General features: G+C 43.8%; 3 protein-coding genes across 3 annotated transcripts; 1 reads left to right on the forward strand and 2 right to left on the reverse strand.

Moving 5' to 3' along the window:
• Positions 1-6,570: 6,570 nt before the first annotated feature.
• BDB00DRAFT_737147 (uncharacterized protein) lies at positions 6,571-7,032 on the forward strand (the record flags this gene model as incomplete). Its single annotated transcript, XM_053118404.1, has 1 exon — positions 6,571-7,032. A coding segment is annotated over one exon (462 nt), but the record flags the coding sequence as incomplete, so codon positions are not given.
• Positions 7,033-12,460: 5,428 nt separating this feature from the next.
• BDB00DRAFT_943239 (uncharacterized protein) lies at positions 12,461-13,260 on the reverse strand (the record flags this gene model as incomplete). The annotated part of the gene is made up of 4 exons (XM_053129435.1): positions 13,033-13,260; positions 12,858-12,991; positions 12,704-12,781; positions 12,461-12,620 (listed from the first exon to the last, which is right to left on the reverse strand). Exons 1-4 carry the CDS (start codon positions 13,081-13,083, stop codon positions 12,461-12,463), a joined length of 423 nt encoding a protein of 140 aa, XP_052973238.1. The 5' UTR covers positions 13,084-13,260.
• Positions 13,261-13,556: 296 nt separating this feature from the next.
• On the reverse strand, positions 13,557-14,641 carry BDB00DRAFT_793015 (uncharacterized protein; the record flags this gene model as incomplete). The annotated part of the gene is made up of 4 exons (XM_053121174.1): positions 13,557-13,937; positions 13,995-14,239; positions 14,362-14,559; positions 14,623-14,641. 4 exons carry the CDS (start codon positions 14,639-14,641, stop codon positions 13,557-13,559), a joined length of 843 nt encoding a protein of 280 aa, XP_052973239.1.
• Positions 14,642-14,696: the final 55 nt, after the last annotated feature.

The following is a 14,696-nucleotide window of genomic DNA, read 5'->3' on the forward strand; positions in this document are numbered from 1 at the left end:
GAACTGATCTGTTGTGAATCCAAAGTGTCATTCTCATCTTGGTGATGTTGCTCCTCTGTAGGTGGCCCGTGGTCCTCCGTATCCTTTCCTTCTTCGTGTGATGCAATGTCGTCCGTATCCTTCCCGTCGTCGTGCGATGCATGGTCGTCCTTATCCTTCCCGTCGTCATGTGATGCGCTGTCGTTGATGGTGCTATCGTCGTCATTAAGTCGTCTCTCGTCGTCGTCGTCTGATGCGCTGCTGGTAGCGACGTCAACTTGCTGTTCATCGTCGGTCTTTATGGCGCCGGCATCGTTGTTGCTAACCTCGGTGTTACTGTTGGTTTCAGAGCCATGTCTTTGCGGTTGTTGCTGGGAGGAAGTGGCGGTTTTCTTCATTGAAGATCGGTTACCCTTGCCTTTGCCGGTAGAGGATGCCTTTGTCCCCGTAGTCGTTACCAGCTGCTTCCCTGTTGATGTTTTACGTCTCTTGTTCGTATCCTCATTATTATTGGCGGTCATGCGGCGCGGGCATTCACGTGCTATATGTCCCACGTGGCGGCAGTTGTAGCACATTAGATTCATTTTGTATTCGGTGCAGTCGCTGCGATGATGGCCAGGTTGGTGACACCAGGTACAATGTTGAGGCATCTTATGCCAGGTAGCGTAGAATCCATATTTATATTCTCCTTTCCATGCGATGATATGGGGGAGAGTGGCGAAAGGTTCATCTTCCGGATGGTTGGTGCAGTCGATGACGGCATAGCCGTTACCCATGAAGAGGTTGGTGGTGGGCTCACGGAAGGCTCCACAGTCGATTACCCGCCCGTAAGGCGCAAGGCTTTCTTTCAAACCCTCACATAAGAGGTGAGATCGTACTGGAGGAAGATGCGTGAGGCGAAGGCGTTTAGTGTCGGCATCAGTTGGTAGAGCTCGGATGGCACGAATGCGTGTTTTGTCTTTTTCGAAAACGAGTCCCGAATTCAAAGCCCGCTGTAAAGGCATGTCAAGATCAAAACACATCTCGAGTAAAACTCTTCGAGATCCCTCGCGATGAGTAAAGGCACCTGTATTTTCTGGGAATTGAGCCGCTGCCATTTGCAGGACTGAATGTAGGGGCTCGGGACGGGTCGAAATATCGAAGAGAACGCAGTCGGTAAAGCGTCCATTGCGCCATACTTGCGACTGCAGGACGGTCCAGCCATCGTTGTCCATTGTAGGTGCTGAGGCGTCGACATTATGCATGAGCGAGACGCGCTTGTTTTGAACGATATGCGCCCATGTCATCCTGGGTTCTCCAGGTTGAGGCGCGTGAATTGATGCGCCAAGGGATGCGTCCTTTTCAGGGGGCAATTTGGTCTGCTGGTTCTGAGCGGGAGCGGAAGAAGCCATGAATAGCTAGAAAACTCACGATAAGCTCCAATTACCGATTTTTTTAGCCAATCAAGTTTTCAGTTATAGTCTTAGCAGCACTTGATAACTCAATATAAATATGAAAGAGTGATCACGTATCAAGTTATCGAGTTATCGAATTTTTACTGTACACCAGAACGGTAACATGAAAAGTCGATCAGAATATCGAATTATCAAGTTATAAAGTATCAAGTTATCGCGTGGGCACTGTAACCACTCATTTTTACTCATTAATGCGCATTTATGAATCTCGACCGAATGGACCACTCATCTTTTCTCCTTCATGTACATATACGACGTGAAATTGAGCCCCGTTTGCACCTGGTTTCACTCGAAGAACATATATAATATGCCCAGGTAAGTGACGGAAGGTAAGTACCAAAAAAATCAATCAAATATGGCACAACATTGATTCCGTATTCCCACTCCAAACAACCTTGAAAAGGGTGCGCGAATTTTTACGTACTTCCATTTTCGGCGATTGCAGGTAAAGCAGTCGCTCCGGCAGGAAAACCAGTCTCTTTTTTCTGAGTGCGTTCCTTGACTACTTACACCCACTAGTCATACAATCTCACTAACACCAATTTTTACGTACATCAACCTTTACGTACCTGTAAAACATAGTGTGGGTTTTCTTGCCCTTCCGTGAAATTAAATTATATATACAAAATCTTCAACGTAATAACAACAACATGTATGGTCCTTTTAGCGCTCAAGGTACATAAAAATCATATACAGCAGGTACGTAAAATCGGAAGTATGTAACTCCAAAATGAGAAGTACGTAAAATTTTATTGTACAAATATACAGCGCGAGAACTGGTTTACTGTATGGTGCGAACAGGGACAAGACAACACAAGTCCAAAAACACCGGACGAGAATGTGCTAGGTGCTTTCGGCAAGAACAGGACAAGACAAGAAGGAAACCAGAAAAGGTAGGAAACCAGATGGTGAGGGAAGAAACAAGAACAAGGTATAGGGAGGAAACAAGATAACTGACTGATGTTTTATCGTTCAAAGACTATGATATATATATATATATATATATATATATTATATATATATATCAGCGTTGACGAATTTCGCCAACCGCAATTTTCGCCAAGTGGCGAAAATACCTTTTTCGCCTTGGCGAAAAATAGTGCTTCATAATTTTCGCCTGGCGAAAATTGGCGAAAATTGCGGGTAATTCCCCGCTACATTTTTTTTTTGATTGAGTATTGTGTACCACCCCAATAAGCAGTTAAATAAATAAATTTCATCTTCAAAAGTAAAATGGTTTACTCCTTCGATAATAAAGAAAAGAAAAGATTACAAGATAAATATATTAAACGGTCAATGCGAGGTTCTTATTAGTCAGGTCTTCATTGACTCGTGCCAAAAGCATGCTGCAGATTGATGTTTATGACAAATCTGCTGCGCAGCTGTTGCGCAGCTGCTAAGTAGTTTCTGTGCGACAGCGAAATAAGTTTTCACCCCCTCCCTTCAACAGATTTAGATTTTCATATGTATTTCCAAATAAGTAATTGATTTTTCGCCTCTAATTTTCGCCTTTTTTCGCCTCTTTTTTTCGCCTATTCTAGGTCGAAAGAAATTTCTCGTAAGAATTTCTTGAGACCGTCAGAACAAAATAGGAAATGTTATTATGCTAGAATCTTCTCGAACCTTTATTTCATAGCGAATTCAAAGATATATAAAGGCAATAAATCCAATTGATATACATTAGTCTTCTTTTTCGCTCGGTCATTACCAGCTTCCTCACATCTCTATTCTATCCTTTCCATTTTTCTCAATTTCAACTTCCCAATGTCGCCCCTGGAAGAACAATTACACATGATGCAACAACAAATTGTTGCTCTACAGGAACAACTCCACGGTGCTACTACTACTCCTATGCAGTCAGCGGATGACACTGCTACCCTTCCCTTACACTCCATGGGTACTCGACCCCATTACGATTGGTCTCCTTCTGAAGGTCTTACTGAATTGATGAATTTGGATGTTCCATTGCACACTTCGTCGCTACTCTCTGACTCAGAACGTAAAACCATCATCGAGTCCTACCCTCCCATGGCGCACGTGGACTACAAGGCTCCGGCTACTATCCCCACAGCGGAACGTGCAATGAACAAAGGTCAGCGCTATGAGGACAACTCCTTGAAGCAACTGCAATATCAATTGTCAGCTGTTTACCGCCCTCTTGACATTCTCAGTCATGAATTGGTCACCTCTGAAGCGGACAACCCTAATTTGGAACGCTATTGTACAATGCTTCGTGATATCCGCAAGCTCTTATTGCATGTCGGTGCCTCTATGACTCACGCTCGTAACAATATCGCTCTTCGTGCCATCAATCCTTCCTTTTCGTTGAAAGCTGGTAACGAGGTCAATTACACGCTCCCTCTTGACGAGTTCCAACACACATTGATTCAACAAACTACAGCACGCAAGGCTACTCGAGAAGCGACTATCAATAAACGTCAACGTCGTCGGGCTCCCAATGACTACTCTCAATCTTCTGGTTCTTTCTCGAGTTTTCCCGACCAGCAGTTTTTTCGATCAGGTCCACCCTCTCAGCAGGGTGGTTTCAACAACAACAGCAACAACACCAACAACAACACCAACAACAGCAACCACAGCGGCCGCAACAACAACAACAACAACACCTTTCGTGCCAACAACAGCAGCTACAACAACAAGAAGCACACCAACCCTTTTCGTCAGTAATCTCAACAACGGCTCGTACAACAGCAACATCCGACCCAGTCGGAGGTCGGCTCAGCAAGTTTTATACACATTGGACTCAAATTTCAATCAACTCATTCGTCGACACCACAATCGCACACGGCTACAAAATTCAATTCCACATACAACCACCAACGACAACAACACCAACGCCCATCCAGCCTTTTGGCCCGGAACAGACTCCATTGATAGATCAGGCAATCCAAGACTTATTGTCCAAGCAAGCAATCGAACCCGTTTCCAACACGGAAGTCCGTCAAACACCAGGCTTTTACAGCTCAATGTTTGTCATCCCGAAGAAGGATGGCGGCGTTCGACCAGTCTTCAACCTCAAACGGCTGAATCAATATCTGGATGCCCCTCATTTCAAGATGGAAACTATTCGGGAAGTGGCTCTAATGATCAAACCCAACGATTATCTAGTTTCTATCGACTTGTCCGACGCATTTCTGCACATAGGTCTTCACCCAGCTTCGAGAAGGTTCTTACGTCTAACTTGGAAAGGCCAAGTTTACCAATATTGTACGACCGCCTTCGGCTTGTCCACAAGTCCCTTTGTCTTCACCAAAGTTTGCAGGCCCATATTAGAACACTTGCGCTCTCTAGGAATCAGGATCTCAGCATACTTGGACGATTGGCTTCTCATCGCGGAGTCCAAGCATTTGGCGATGGAACAGGCTTATCAGGTTGTCTCTCTTTTACAACATCTAGGTTGGCTAGTCAATTACAAGAAGTCAGTTCTCACCCCAACTCAACAATTGGAGCATCTCGGCTTTGTATTGAATACCCGCTCGATGACAGCTCTCCTGCCACCAGCCAAGCTTCGGGACATTCGTCGATCGATCAAGCAAGTACTGGACAAACCACATCGTCAATCCCCCAGGACCATTCACAGCTTAACGATGCGTATTCAGTCGGCGACTTTTGCGATCTTTCCGGCACGTCTTTACACTCGACACCTATTATACTACAAGAATTTAACAGTGAAGTCAGATGCGGATTGGGATCTTCCTCGCCCTCTCGATCAAGCGAGTCTGGAGGAACTTCAATGGTGGTACACGAACATCCGCAAATGGAATGGACGCTCACTGCTCCCTTCGACACCCTCACAAACAATGTTTGTCGATGCCAGCAATACCGGGTGGGGTTGCAGTTGGAACCATCTTCGAGCTCATGGTTATTGGACAGAGGAAGAAGCTGCCCAATCCATCAATTGGCGGGAGCTCAAGGCAGCTCACCTAGCTTTGAAAACTTTCCACCTACCGGAGACCTCGACGGTGATGATCAGGACCGACAATACGACCAGCATGGCCTACATCAACAAGCAAGGTGGAACTCGCTCCCTCCCTCTCATGGAACTGGCAACGGAAGTATGGACGTGGTGTCTGGAGAACAAGATCATGATTCAAGCCCAACATATACAAGGAGTACAGAACACCATAGCCGATTTCGAATCTCGTCGACAGTATTTCAAGAATCAATGGAGAATCAAGCCGGAGATCTTCCAACAAATTTACCAGACTTGGGGCCCTTTCACGATCGATCTCTTTGCCGACAGGACGACCAAATTATTGCAAAAGTACGTCTCTTGGATGCCGGATCCGGATGCTCTCCACACGGATGCGTTCTCCATCCCGTGGAAGAAATTCCATCATCCTTTCGTAAATCCTCCCTGGAATCTCATATCTCGAGTCATCAACAAAATTCTTCAAGAGCAACTTCCTCTGGTAACGCTGGTGGTCCCATACTGGCCGAGCGCCATCTGGTTCCCGATGGTCCGTCAAATGGCTCTAGGTCTTCCTTGGCTACTGTCCCCACATTCCATCCAGACGACCTCCCCATGGACACCACACCCGTTACTACCGCAGAACTGGATGCTCTCCGTGTGGCAATTGTCCGCCAAAATTTAGTAAACAAGAATCTCAATGCACAAGCGGTGGAGGATCTCTTAGCTCAACGGTTAGCCAACTCCAACACCAACAGGCTCTATCGCAAATCACAACTTCGGTTCTTGGCTTGGGCTAACCGCAAGCAAGTCTCCCATACATCTTTCACGTCTGTCGATCTGGTGAACTTCTTGGCGGATATGCGACAAGAACATAATTTACAAGCTTCAACCCTCAAGACGATGCGCGCAGCGGTGACTCATTTACACATTGATGGTAAACGTATTGGCGAAGACAACATCGTCACTTCGTACTTGAACTCTTTGCTCGGACAGGCTCCCCCCGTCCCCATTCACCGACCTCAAATCGATGTGGCACCTGCTTTGGAACGTGCACGTTCAATTGCATCAAGACCGTCTTCCTCCATCAAGGCGTTACAACAAAAGTTGGTTTTCCTTTTGGCTATGGCAGCATTCCTTCGTCCCTCTGATTTGGCCCGCATTCCCTTCTCCTCTTGCTCCATCTCGAACGGTTGTCTTCATTTTCAGGTGGTAGCCCCGAAAGAGACCAGGGGTAAGCGTCGGATTATCAAGCCTTTCAGTATCCATCCGCACGCAGATGATATTGAATTGTGCCCTGTTCACTGCTTCGCCGTTCTCCGGGATCATCCCACCTTACAAGCTCGCTCCGCCTCTAGCATGCTCTTCGTCAAGTCTAACAACATACACCAGGCTCTCTCTGCCTCCACGATTTCTACTTGGCTTCATCGGGAATATATTTCGTTATGTACAACTGAAGCAAATGTCTCTATCCGTTCTTTGGCCGCCTCTCGTGCTCTGGATCTAGGTGTTTCTCAGGAAAACATTGTGGCTCTTGGAAACTGGGCTTCTGCCGATACATTTGTGCGTCACTACCAACGGAATCAAATGGCACGCGTGGACTTTACCTCAACGGTGCTCTCAAACGACGACGAATTTCATGATGCTGTCGAGTCTTTTTCTCTGGATTAGCATAATAACATTTCCTATTTTGTTCTGACGGTCTCAAGAAATTCTTACGAGAAATTTCTTTCGACCTAGAATTGATATTTAGACCTGAAGAACAAAATAGGAAATGTTATTATCCCCACCCTTCATTTTCTTTCTTTCTTTACTTTATTTTATTGACAATTTTCCCTCCCTTCTTATTATTATTATTCTTTTGACCGAGCTTCAATTCGATTAATGTATATCAATTGGATTTATTGCCTTTATATATCTTTGAATTCGCTATGAAATAAAGGTTCGAGAAGATTCTAGCATAATAACATTTCCTATTTTGTTCTTCAGGTCTAAATATCAATTTTCGCCCTGGCGAAAAACCCCAAAGATTTTTCGCCTGGCGAAAAATCAACGCTGATATATATATGTCTTCACTATAGAATTTAATGATGTGAATAAACGGAAAGATTGGTATTAAGGTCGATAATTCGGATGATGATGATGATGATGGATGGGGATTTAGTATGTCATCAACGAGGAGGTTGAGGATGATCACTTACTAGAGGTCGAGGAATGTTCATAACATTTATGTACTTCGGTGGCCAAGTACGTAAATTTTTGCATAAAAAAGGAAGGTGAAGTACGTAAAAATTTACAGTACCCCCTTGAAAATGGTCCCCAAACAAGCGCCCAAACAAGTTCGCAGCAGGACGGCCTCGCAGACAACAGTGTACCCACAAATGGCCCATCGTACGGAGTGATAAATGGTGCTGCATCTTTTATCCATCTTTCCCATATTCACAAGTGCCTCATTACCCTCCTTCTCCAATGACACAGACACAAACAAGAGGAGTGCCTTTGCTGCCAGCACCGACCACGCAGGCCGAAGAAGCATGAAAACCACCTGGTGACCAGCAAATCGCACAGTCTTCAGGAATACAATCGGCAACGCACGTACTAGATTCTATGATGGCTGGCCATTCAACAACTTCAATAGTACCTGCTATGGCACCTACTACGCCAGCAGTAGCCTTTTCAAGCGCAGCAGCAACAGTACCTTCTGCAACCGCACCAACTACAACTGCGTCAGGTATAGGACATCTCTTATTGTTTAGTTAATAATTGTTGTCGTCAATACACCTGTTTTATCGCTTAGATATGTGTTTTAGGACGAGCCAATTGGACGAGTGAGGATATAATGAAACTTGCCAAGACAGTAGCAGAAAGGAAGCAACTTTTTTTTTTTTGCAAACAAGTCGTCGACCGCTGCAACTATCAGCCGGACCATATTTGCCGCATCCTACACGCAACAAGAAGTACTCACCAAGGTAGATTAATTGTGAGACAAATGGGAGAAGGACACAAGGGAAAAAAAATCTCCCAGTCCGGTCAAGGTGTTCCTGGCGGTCTACACTCACATATGACATGGGAAGGTAAGCTCAGATATAGTGGTATTATATGTACAAGGACGCCTATTGCATCGTATATACTAATTGTATAACAAAAGTCTACGTTAAATTTAAGTGGCCTCTATAGGAGGATTGCGATAATATATTCGGCGACAGCATCGGTGCCAATTCTCAAATCCAAATGGATAGCTTGAGTGGGCTAGTGGACGAGAGCGATAATCAATTACAGCGAGGCGATGACACTGTTGGTGAAGAAGTGCAAGAAGCTTCGGGACCTAGACTTCACGTGGATGATGAAACGTAAGCTTTTAAAATGCTCATTTCGATGGGCTATACGATATACAGATGTTTGCGTTATTGACTGAATGTTTTCTTTATTTTTTTCTTTTTTTTAGCATGGATTTCACTGAGAGTTTCATGTCTGAACGTTCGCGTCTTCACATTGAAATACACAAGACTCGCCAAAAGCAGTTGGACCTTGCGATCAAAAAAATGCGAGTTCAGACTCGACGCGAAGAAATGGCACATGAAGAACGCACGCAACGGCTGCACCATGAACGCGACGCGCGATATATAAAACGTTTCCGACTGTCAATTGAATTAGAAGAGTTGAAACAAAAAAATGGGGGAGAGTACATAGGGAGAGAAGGAAGAGAGGAGAGACGGGGGAGTACAGAAGAAGCGAGTATATAGTGTGGCAGGTAGTGTTGGAGGGGAAGAAGAGAGAGAGTAGGTTTGTTTTGTTTTTGATTTTGAAAATTACAATAAAAAAGAAAAAGGCCTATCGAGCTGTGATTCCAAGCGCTATCTTCAAGTACACTTGCATCATTTCGCCTGGGGTGATTTGACCTCTGTTACGTCTACTTGTTTCAACGAACTCGTTACCTTCATCATCATCACCCCAAAAGTCATCATCACCGGTCGGATGAAGCTCTCTTACGTTGCGCATGTCTGCATCTGGATTGCGGCGCCGTTGGAGGTCGCCAATGACGCTCAGGTAAGAGCCATCATCTTTCACGTTTTGCACAAAATTGTGCAACAGACAACAAACAGCATTCCAGTTCATGCATCGCTTATAATCACGTTTGCCTCTGACCATGATCGGTAGACATTTTAAGCTTTGCCATCTGTTCTTTAGAAAACTGATCGTACGTTCAACCTCCACTATACACAAAGATGATCAAAAGAAAATGGCTCAACACACAGAAATACTTATAAAATCGCAATAATAAAACGTCCGTACCTCGTACAGACGACAACTTTCGATTGAACTGAAGATTTTCTGGGATCTGTCGTGCTTCCCCTTTGTATGGTGTGACAAGACGTGGTGACAGAGGGTAAGCCGCATCACCAAGAATGTATTTAGATTCATCAAAGAATGATTCCAAATTCTTTCCCATCATACTTTTACGGAAAGCGCGCGAGTCGTGTACCTTTCCTGTTTCATCAGCAGAGAAGTAGCGGATCCGATCGTTGATATCACAAACGATTTGTAGATTAAGTGCATATCTTTTCTTTCTTGTGAAGAACTGTTCGCCTTGCCAACCTGGCTTGTTTTGCAACACAACATCAGTGCCGTCAACAATACCAATGCATTCTTTGAATGCGAGGTTTTTGATATCGCGTAGATCGGTTTTCAATTGGCTACGCTCGTCCTCATTGGGCCAGAATACAAATTCTTTGATGTGCATAAATTACTCTGTCCGTAAAGAGAGCAACTGTGCCCTTGCCGAAACCATATCTCGAAGCCACATCATCAAGATCGCGTGACAAGTGACCGAATTGGTATAACGCGATTCCCAACTGAATCCGAACAGGTTTTTGTTGAACACGCGGTCATCCTTGATGAGATTGTAGAGTGCCTCGAACGTGTTCCTTGTCATCCGAAATTCGCGTCGAAACGCGTTGTTGTCGCTCGTAGTAAACAAAAGTTCACGTAGGTCGACGGCCTTGGGTTTTCTTTTACTTGATACCAAGTAACGGCTTGATAAGACCTTCTTTGCAAATTCTTAGTCAAATATTAATAATTCGAGTTCTTCATCAACGAAGTCACCCAACAATTCTTCGTCATTGGGAATCGACATGTCAACTTCTTCAGGAATGGGCATTGGTTCGTCCGAGATCAAAACCCATTTTCGGTCGAGATCGTTTATGAACTTATGCTGACCACACAGCATCTTGTCGGAGACCTTACTGACGTTGACGAAGTGCCGTAAGAAACGAGCTTTCTTGGTGAGGTGAATCTTCTTAGGCATAGTGGACGAGAAAGAAGCAAAGAAGGAGAAAACAAATCGAAGTGACTTATTTAGGCAACCTCATATATTAAACTGCTTAGAACTGGGTTGAATTCATCATCAACTATCGACATACCGCCCGCATTCACAATTCCTGGCATCAACAAAGTAACAACGAACGTCACCTAGAAATGGCATTAACTGCTCGCAAACACGCACACACACAGCGCGCACAAACACACGAATACAACAATTCATTATTTGTAGATTTAAAAATCACACATTCTTTCTATACATTTTCATCACACATCAATTTTTTTATCGACTTATGATAAGACATGCAAAAAAGCTCTCGTGTCTGTACATAGTGTTATTGTAAAGCAGCGCTTTTTAATTCCATACTCTCAATTGCATAGAATTTGTCTTGGTATCCAACACCTGAAAAAGCGTATATTATTGATGGTTTTTGTAGGTCAAATGCTAATTGTATGTATTCTTTGGGTGCACTATGATTTTAAGCAGTATAGTGAGTTTGAGAGAAGATGAGACTTGTGTGTTAATTTATATAATGAGGTGTATGACATAGCCGAGCATCGCGCACTGCAAACTGCACGCTTTATGTATATATATCACATACCGATAATGGTATGAGCACGGACCACGCACCGATTTTTCTGCCATTGTTTTTACAGTACACGAAGGATGCAAGGTATCTCTTAGTCTCCACATCGCCGAATCACCTCTTGGGATTACTAAGATCTCTAGACTTCTTGTGAGCGTATGATATTTTACTACATATTACCTTTTTCTTTTCAGCCTTTATTTGCATTTTGCATATATACATAACATTATTGATTACAGTCTCAGAATACATATTGTCCTCTTTATGATATAGAAAGGCATACCGTCATTTCAACCATATTGATAACATATAATATGTTAGAAATTTACGTTTCCGAAAAAAAAAAAGAACTTGGAAAAGAAAGAGACTGGTTGGTTGGAGGATAGTATATACAACAAGGATCCAATAATGTAGTGACCGTAACTTTTCTTTGAAAGATACACAGTTTGTATATGTAGTGGTCCAAAAAAGAGGTACTTTTGTAAAAAGATTAAGTGTGTGTTTGTGAAGAGAGAGAGAGAGGGAAAGAGACATCCTTGTGTTCGTGCCCCTGGAGAAGAGAAGGCCTTCCGTCTCTTTAAGCGTGAGCGTTGTCGCCCAAATTGCGGATAAAAGGTGGAATCTTGGTCATCCCGACAGTAACAAGGACCTGGACCTTGTCCAATGCTTAAATCGTCTGTGTGCCTTGATCGGTACTGTAGCCCGTACTGTCAGACAGATCGGGCATGAAGAATCGATGCGCACTATCGACACGGAAGGTGAGGGTTGAACGTTACAGGCTGGGTATTATTGTTGTTTGCCTGCTGCTGCCGTTGTTGCTGATTGGCATCGCTACCGTTTGTAGTTGGTATAGATGCTATAGATGTGGTAGTAGTAATTATAGCAGTAGTAGTGCCGTTCGACGGCGTTGTCGCTGCTGCTGCTGCTTCAAAATGACAACGGATCCAGATAAGGGGACAGCAGTTGAGGGAGGCGAGCAACCTTCCCGCATTTCTTCCAACAAGGCATCTTCATCGTCGCTCAAGCTCTAATAACGCTGCTTGCCAATGGTGGTATACATTCCCTCCTTCCAGATGGACAATTGAGCCGTCAAAGCGGCGGCAGAAGTAAAGTTGGATAAAGAGGGGCAAATTGAGTGCGTAGTGGGAGTATTTCACAATCTCCAGCGTGCCGGTACAGAAATACTTTGGTGGTTAGAGGGTCTTGACTACAATAATAGACTTTGGACAAATGACATAGAGCATCCGGATATGCTGCTCCACACCTGTACGGATATCATCTTCAGCAATCGATGCAATCTTCTGGTTGTCGATCACCTTTTGGGCATCCTCGTACGACACCTTGGCACAAGAGCTGTTTTTAATAACGTTACAATATCGATACGGCTGATTTCATCAATAGCTAAGGAACAGAGGTAAAAAGAGAAGGTAGCATACTTGACGATGGTCTTGCCAAACCAAGTGTCGACCACCTTGTCGACAGAGCTGAGCTTCCACACGACGGAGAAGGTAAGTCTAGATAATGACAAGAAAATGTGAATACCAGAAGAGATACAAAGACAATGTAACAGTGTGCGTGGGACCATGATACTTTACCTTGGCTCGTTGGGAATCAGGTTGGTAGTTTGTCCAGAAAAGTGAATCTTTGACATATTCGGCTTGAGCACGTTGATGCGTTTTAAATGCTTTGATCGAGTCCTTGGTGATTGCCTTGTATGTTAGTGGCTATAATATCAATGTTAAATTGATCATATAAGACAACATACCTTCACTTGTAACGTTAGCTTCATTAACGGGAAAAGCTGTGCCAAAGTCATATCTGCTTTTTGCGGGATTCACCCCAGACCCAAATTATTTGCCCATATTCGGACGCCGTACGGGCCTCTACAAGCTCTACGGAACATACCCTGTGGCCTCTGCGGTGTCACGCCGTGCACACCGTAGAAATTATAGTATGCTCAGCCTACCATAGCACCAGCTTTCTCCCTTCTTTTTCTCAGAATAATTCTCACTACATTGCGTCCTCCATTTCGACAATAAGCAACCAGGAACCCCAACCAGAGCATCTTTTTCCGGTAGCATACAGTATTATATATATGTATCTGATTTAAATTATGAGGATTAACGCTCAACGCAGTATTGAGAAAATAAGTAACAGAATAGGTGCTTATTACACATAATAAAAAATCATATCCGCATAACAGGTCTAATAACATACAATGTATAAGTAAGCATAATAAGGATTATAAAAGAGCTCTTGATTTACAACGGCGTATATACATTGCTGGCTCTATAGTGTTTCTTCTGAAAGTACTGCATCTGGCAGAGAAATATCTTCGTCATGCATAGTATAATCTACTGGCGGCATATACTCATACATCAGCTCGTCATGTTCCTTCTCAATATCCTCATATGTCTCAGCATGGACAAAGTAAACGTCTTCGTCATATTCATCGTCCGCATCGTCACCGTATTGTTCGTCGTTGTCGATCTGTGAAATTTCACCAACAGTACGCGGTTTGCTGCTTCTGATATTACATTGGAGACGTTCAGCTTGTTCCAAAAGATCACCAAGAATAGCTTGCCACCCATCGTCATGCGTCGCCTCTATGGCATTTTGAATGGCGCTATAACGTGCTGCAGCGTATGCTTCCAGATTCTTTTCTTCGTCCTAAGTGGAAAGTTGAGATCACAGTATGGAGTTTCAATGAAGTACCATAGCACTAACCTCGATCATTATCAGCTCTTCCTCGGCGCGCTTAATGTTCATAATCTCTCTGAGAACGTCGACGTCGTTGCTTTCTGCTATATGGTGCTGTTCCCAAAATCGTGTCTCCAGATGACAGACATCCTCCCACTGGACTTCAGGCTCCAACAACAGATGGCAAGCAGCATTGTATAGCTTCAATTGCTTTTCAGCTGCAGTGCTTTGTTTCTTGATTGCGCTTCTAACTTTCGTGCTTACTCTTTCGCCTGTTTCATAATTAATTAATTATATCCATCAGCAGCGCTTTCTCATTTTTACACTTCAAAAAACAGATATACAATACCTATTTTGCCCTCTCGATTACGCAGCTGATCATACATCATCTTACGCGAGATTATATGTGATTTTAGTTTATACAGGCTATCTTCCTTTTCTCGCTTTGCTTTTGCTTCTTTTGCGCTTGCGTATTCTGTGCTATTTATCTGCCATCTTCGTTCAGGCTTTAGCACCCTTTCAATTCTGGTAACATTGTCTTCAGCGATCTCGAGCTTTCTTGAGAGCTTTCGAAGCAATCCAAATTTCTCATCTATTGATGATAACAATAGCTTAATACGCATAAACGAAAGGGAGTAGAAATCGTTATACATACCTGCTTCCGCCATAGTCATATTGGCACATTTATCTGGATCTTCAAGCTCCCTCGATAAAGTAATGCGCTCCGCT

The sequence above is a fragment of the Zychaea mexicana genome (assembly GCF_025766255.1).
Source record: "Zychaea mexicana strain RSA 1403 chromosome Unknown BDB00scaffold_158, whole genome shotgun sequence".
Classification (NCBI taxonomy): Eukaryota; Fungi; Mucoromycota; class Mucoromycetes; order Mucorales; family Lichtheimiaceae; genus Zychaea; species Zychaea mexicana.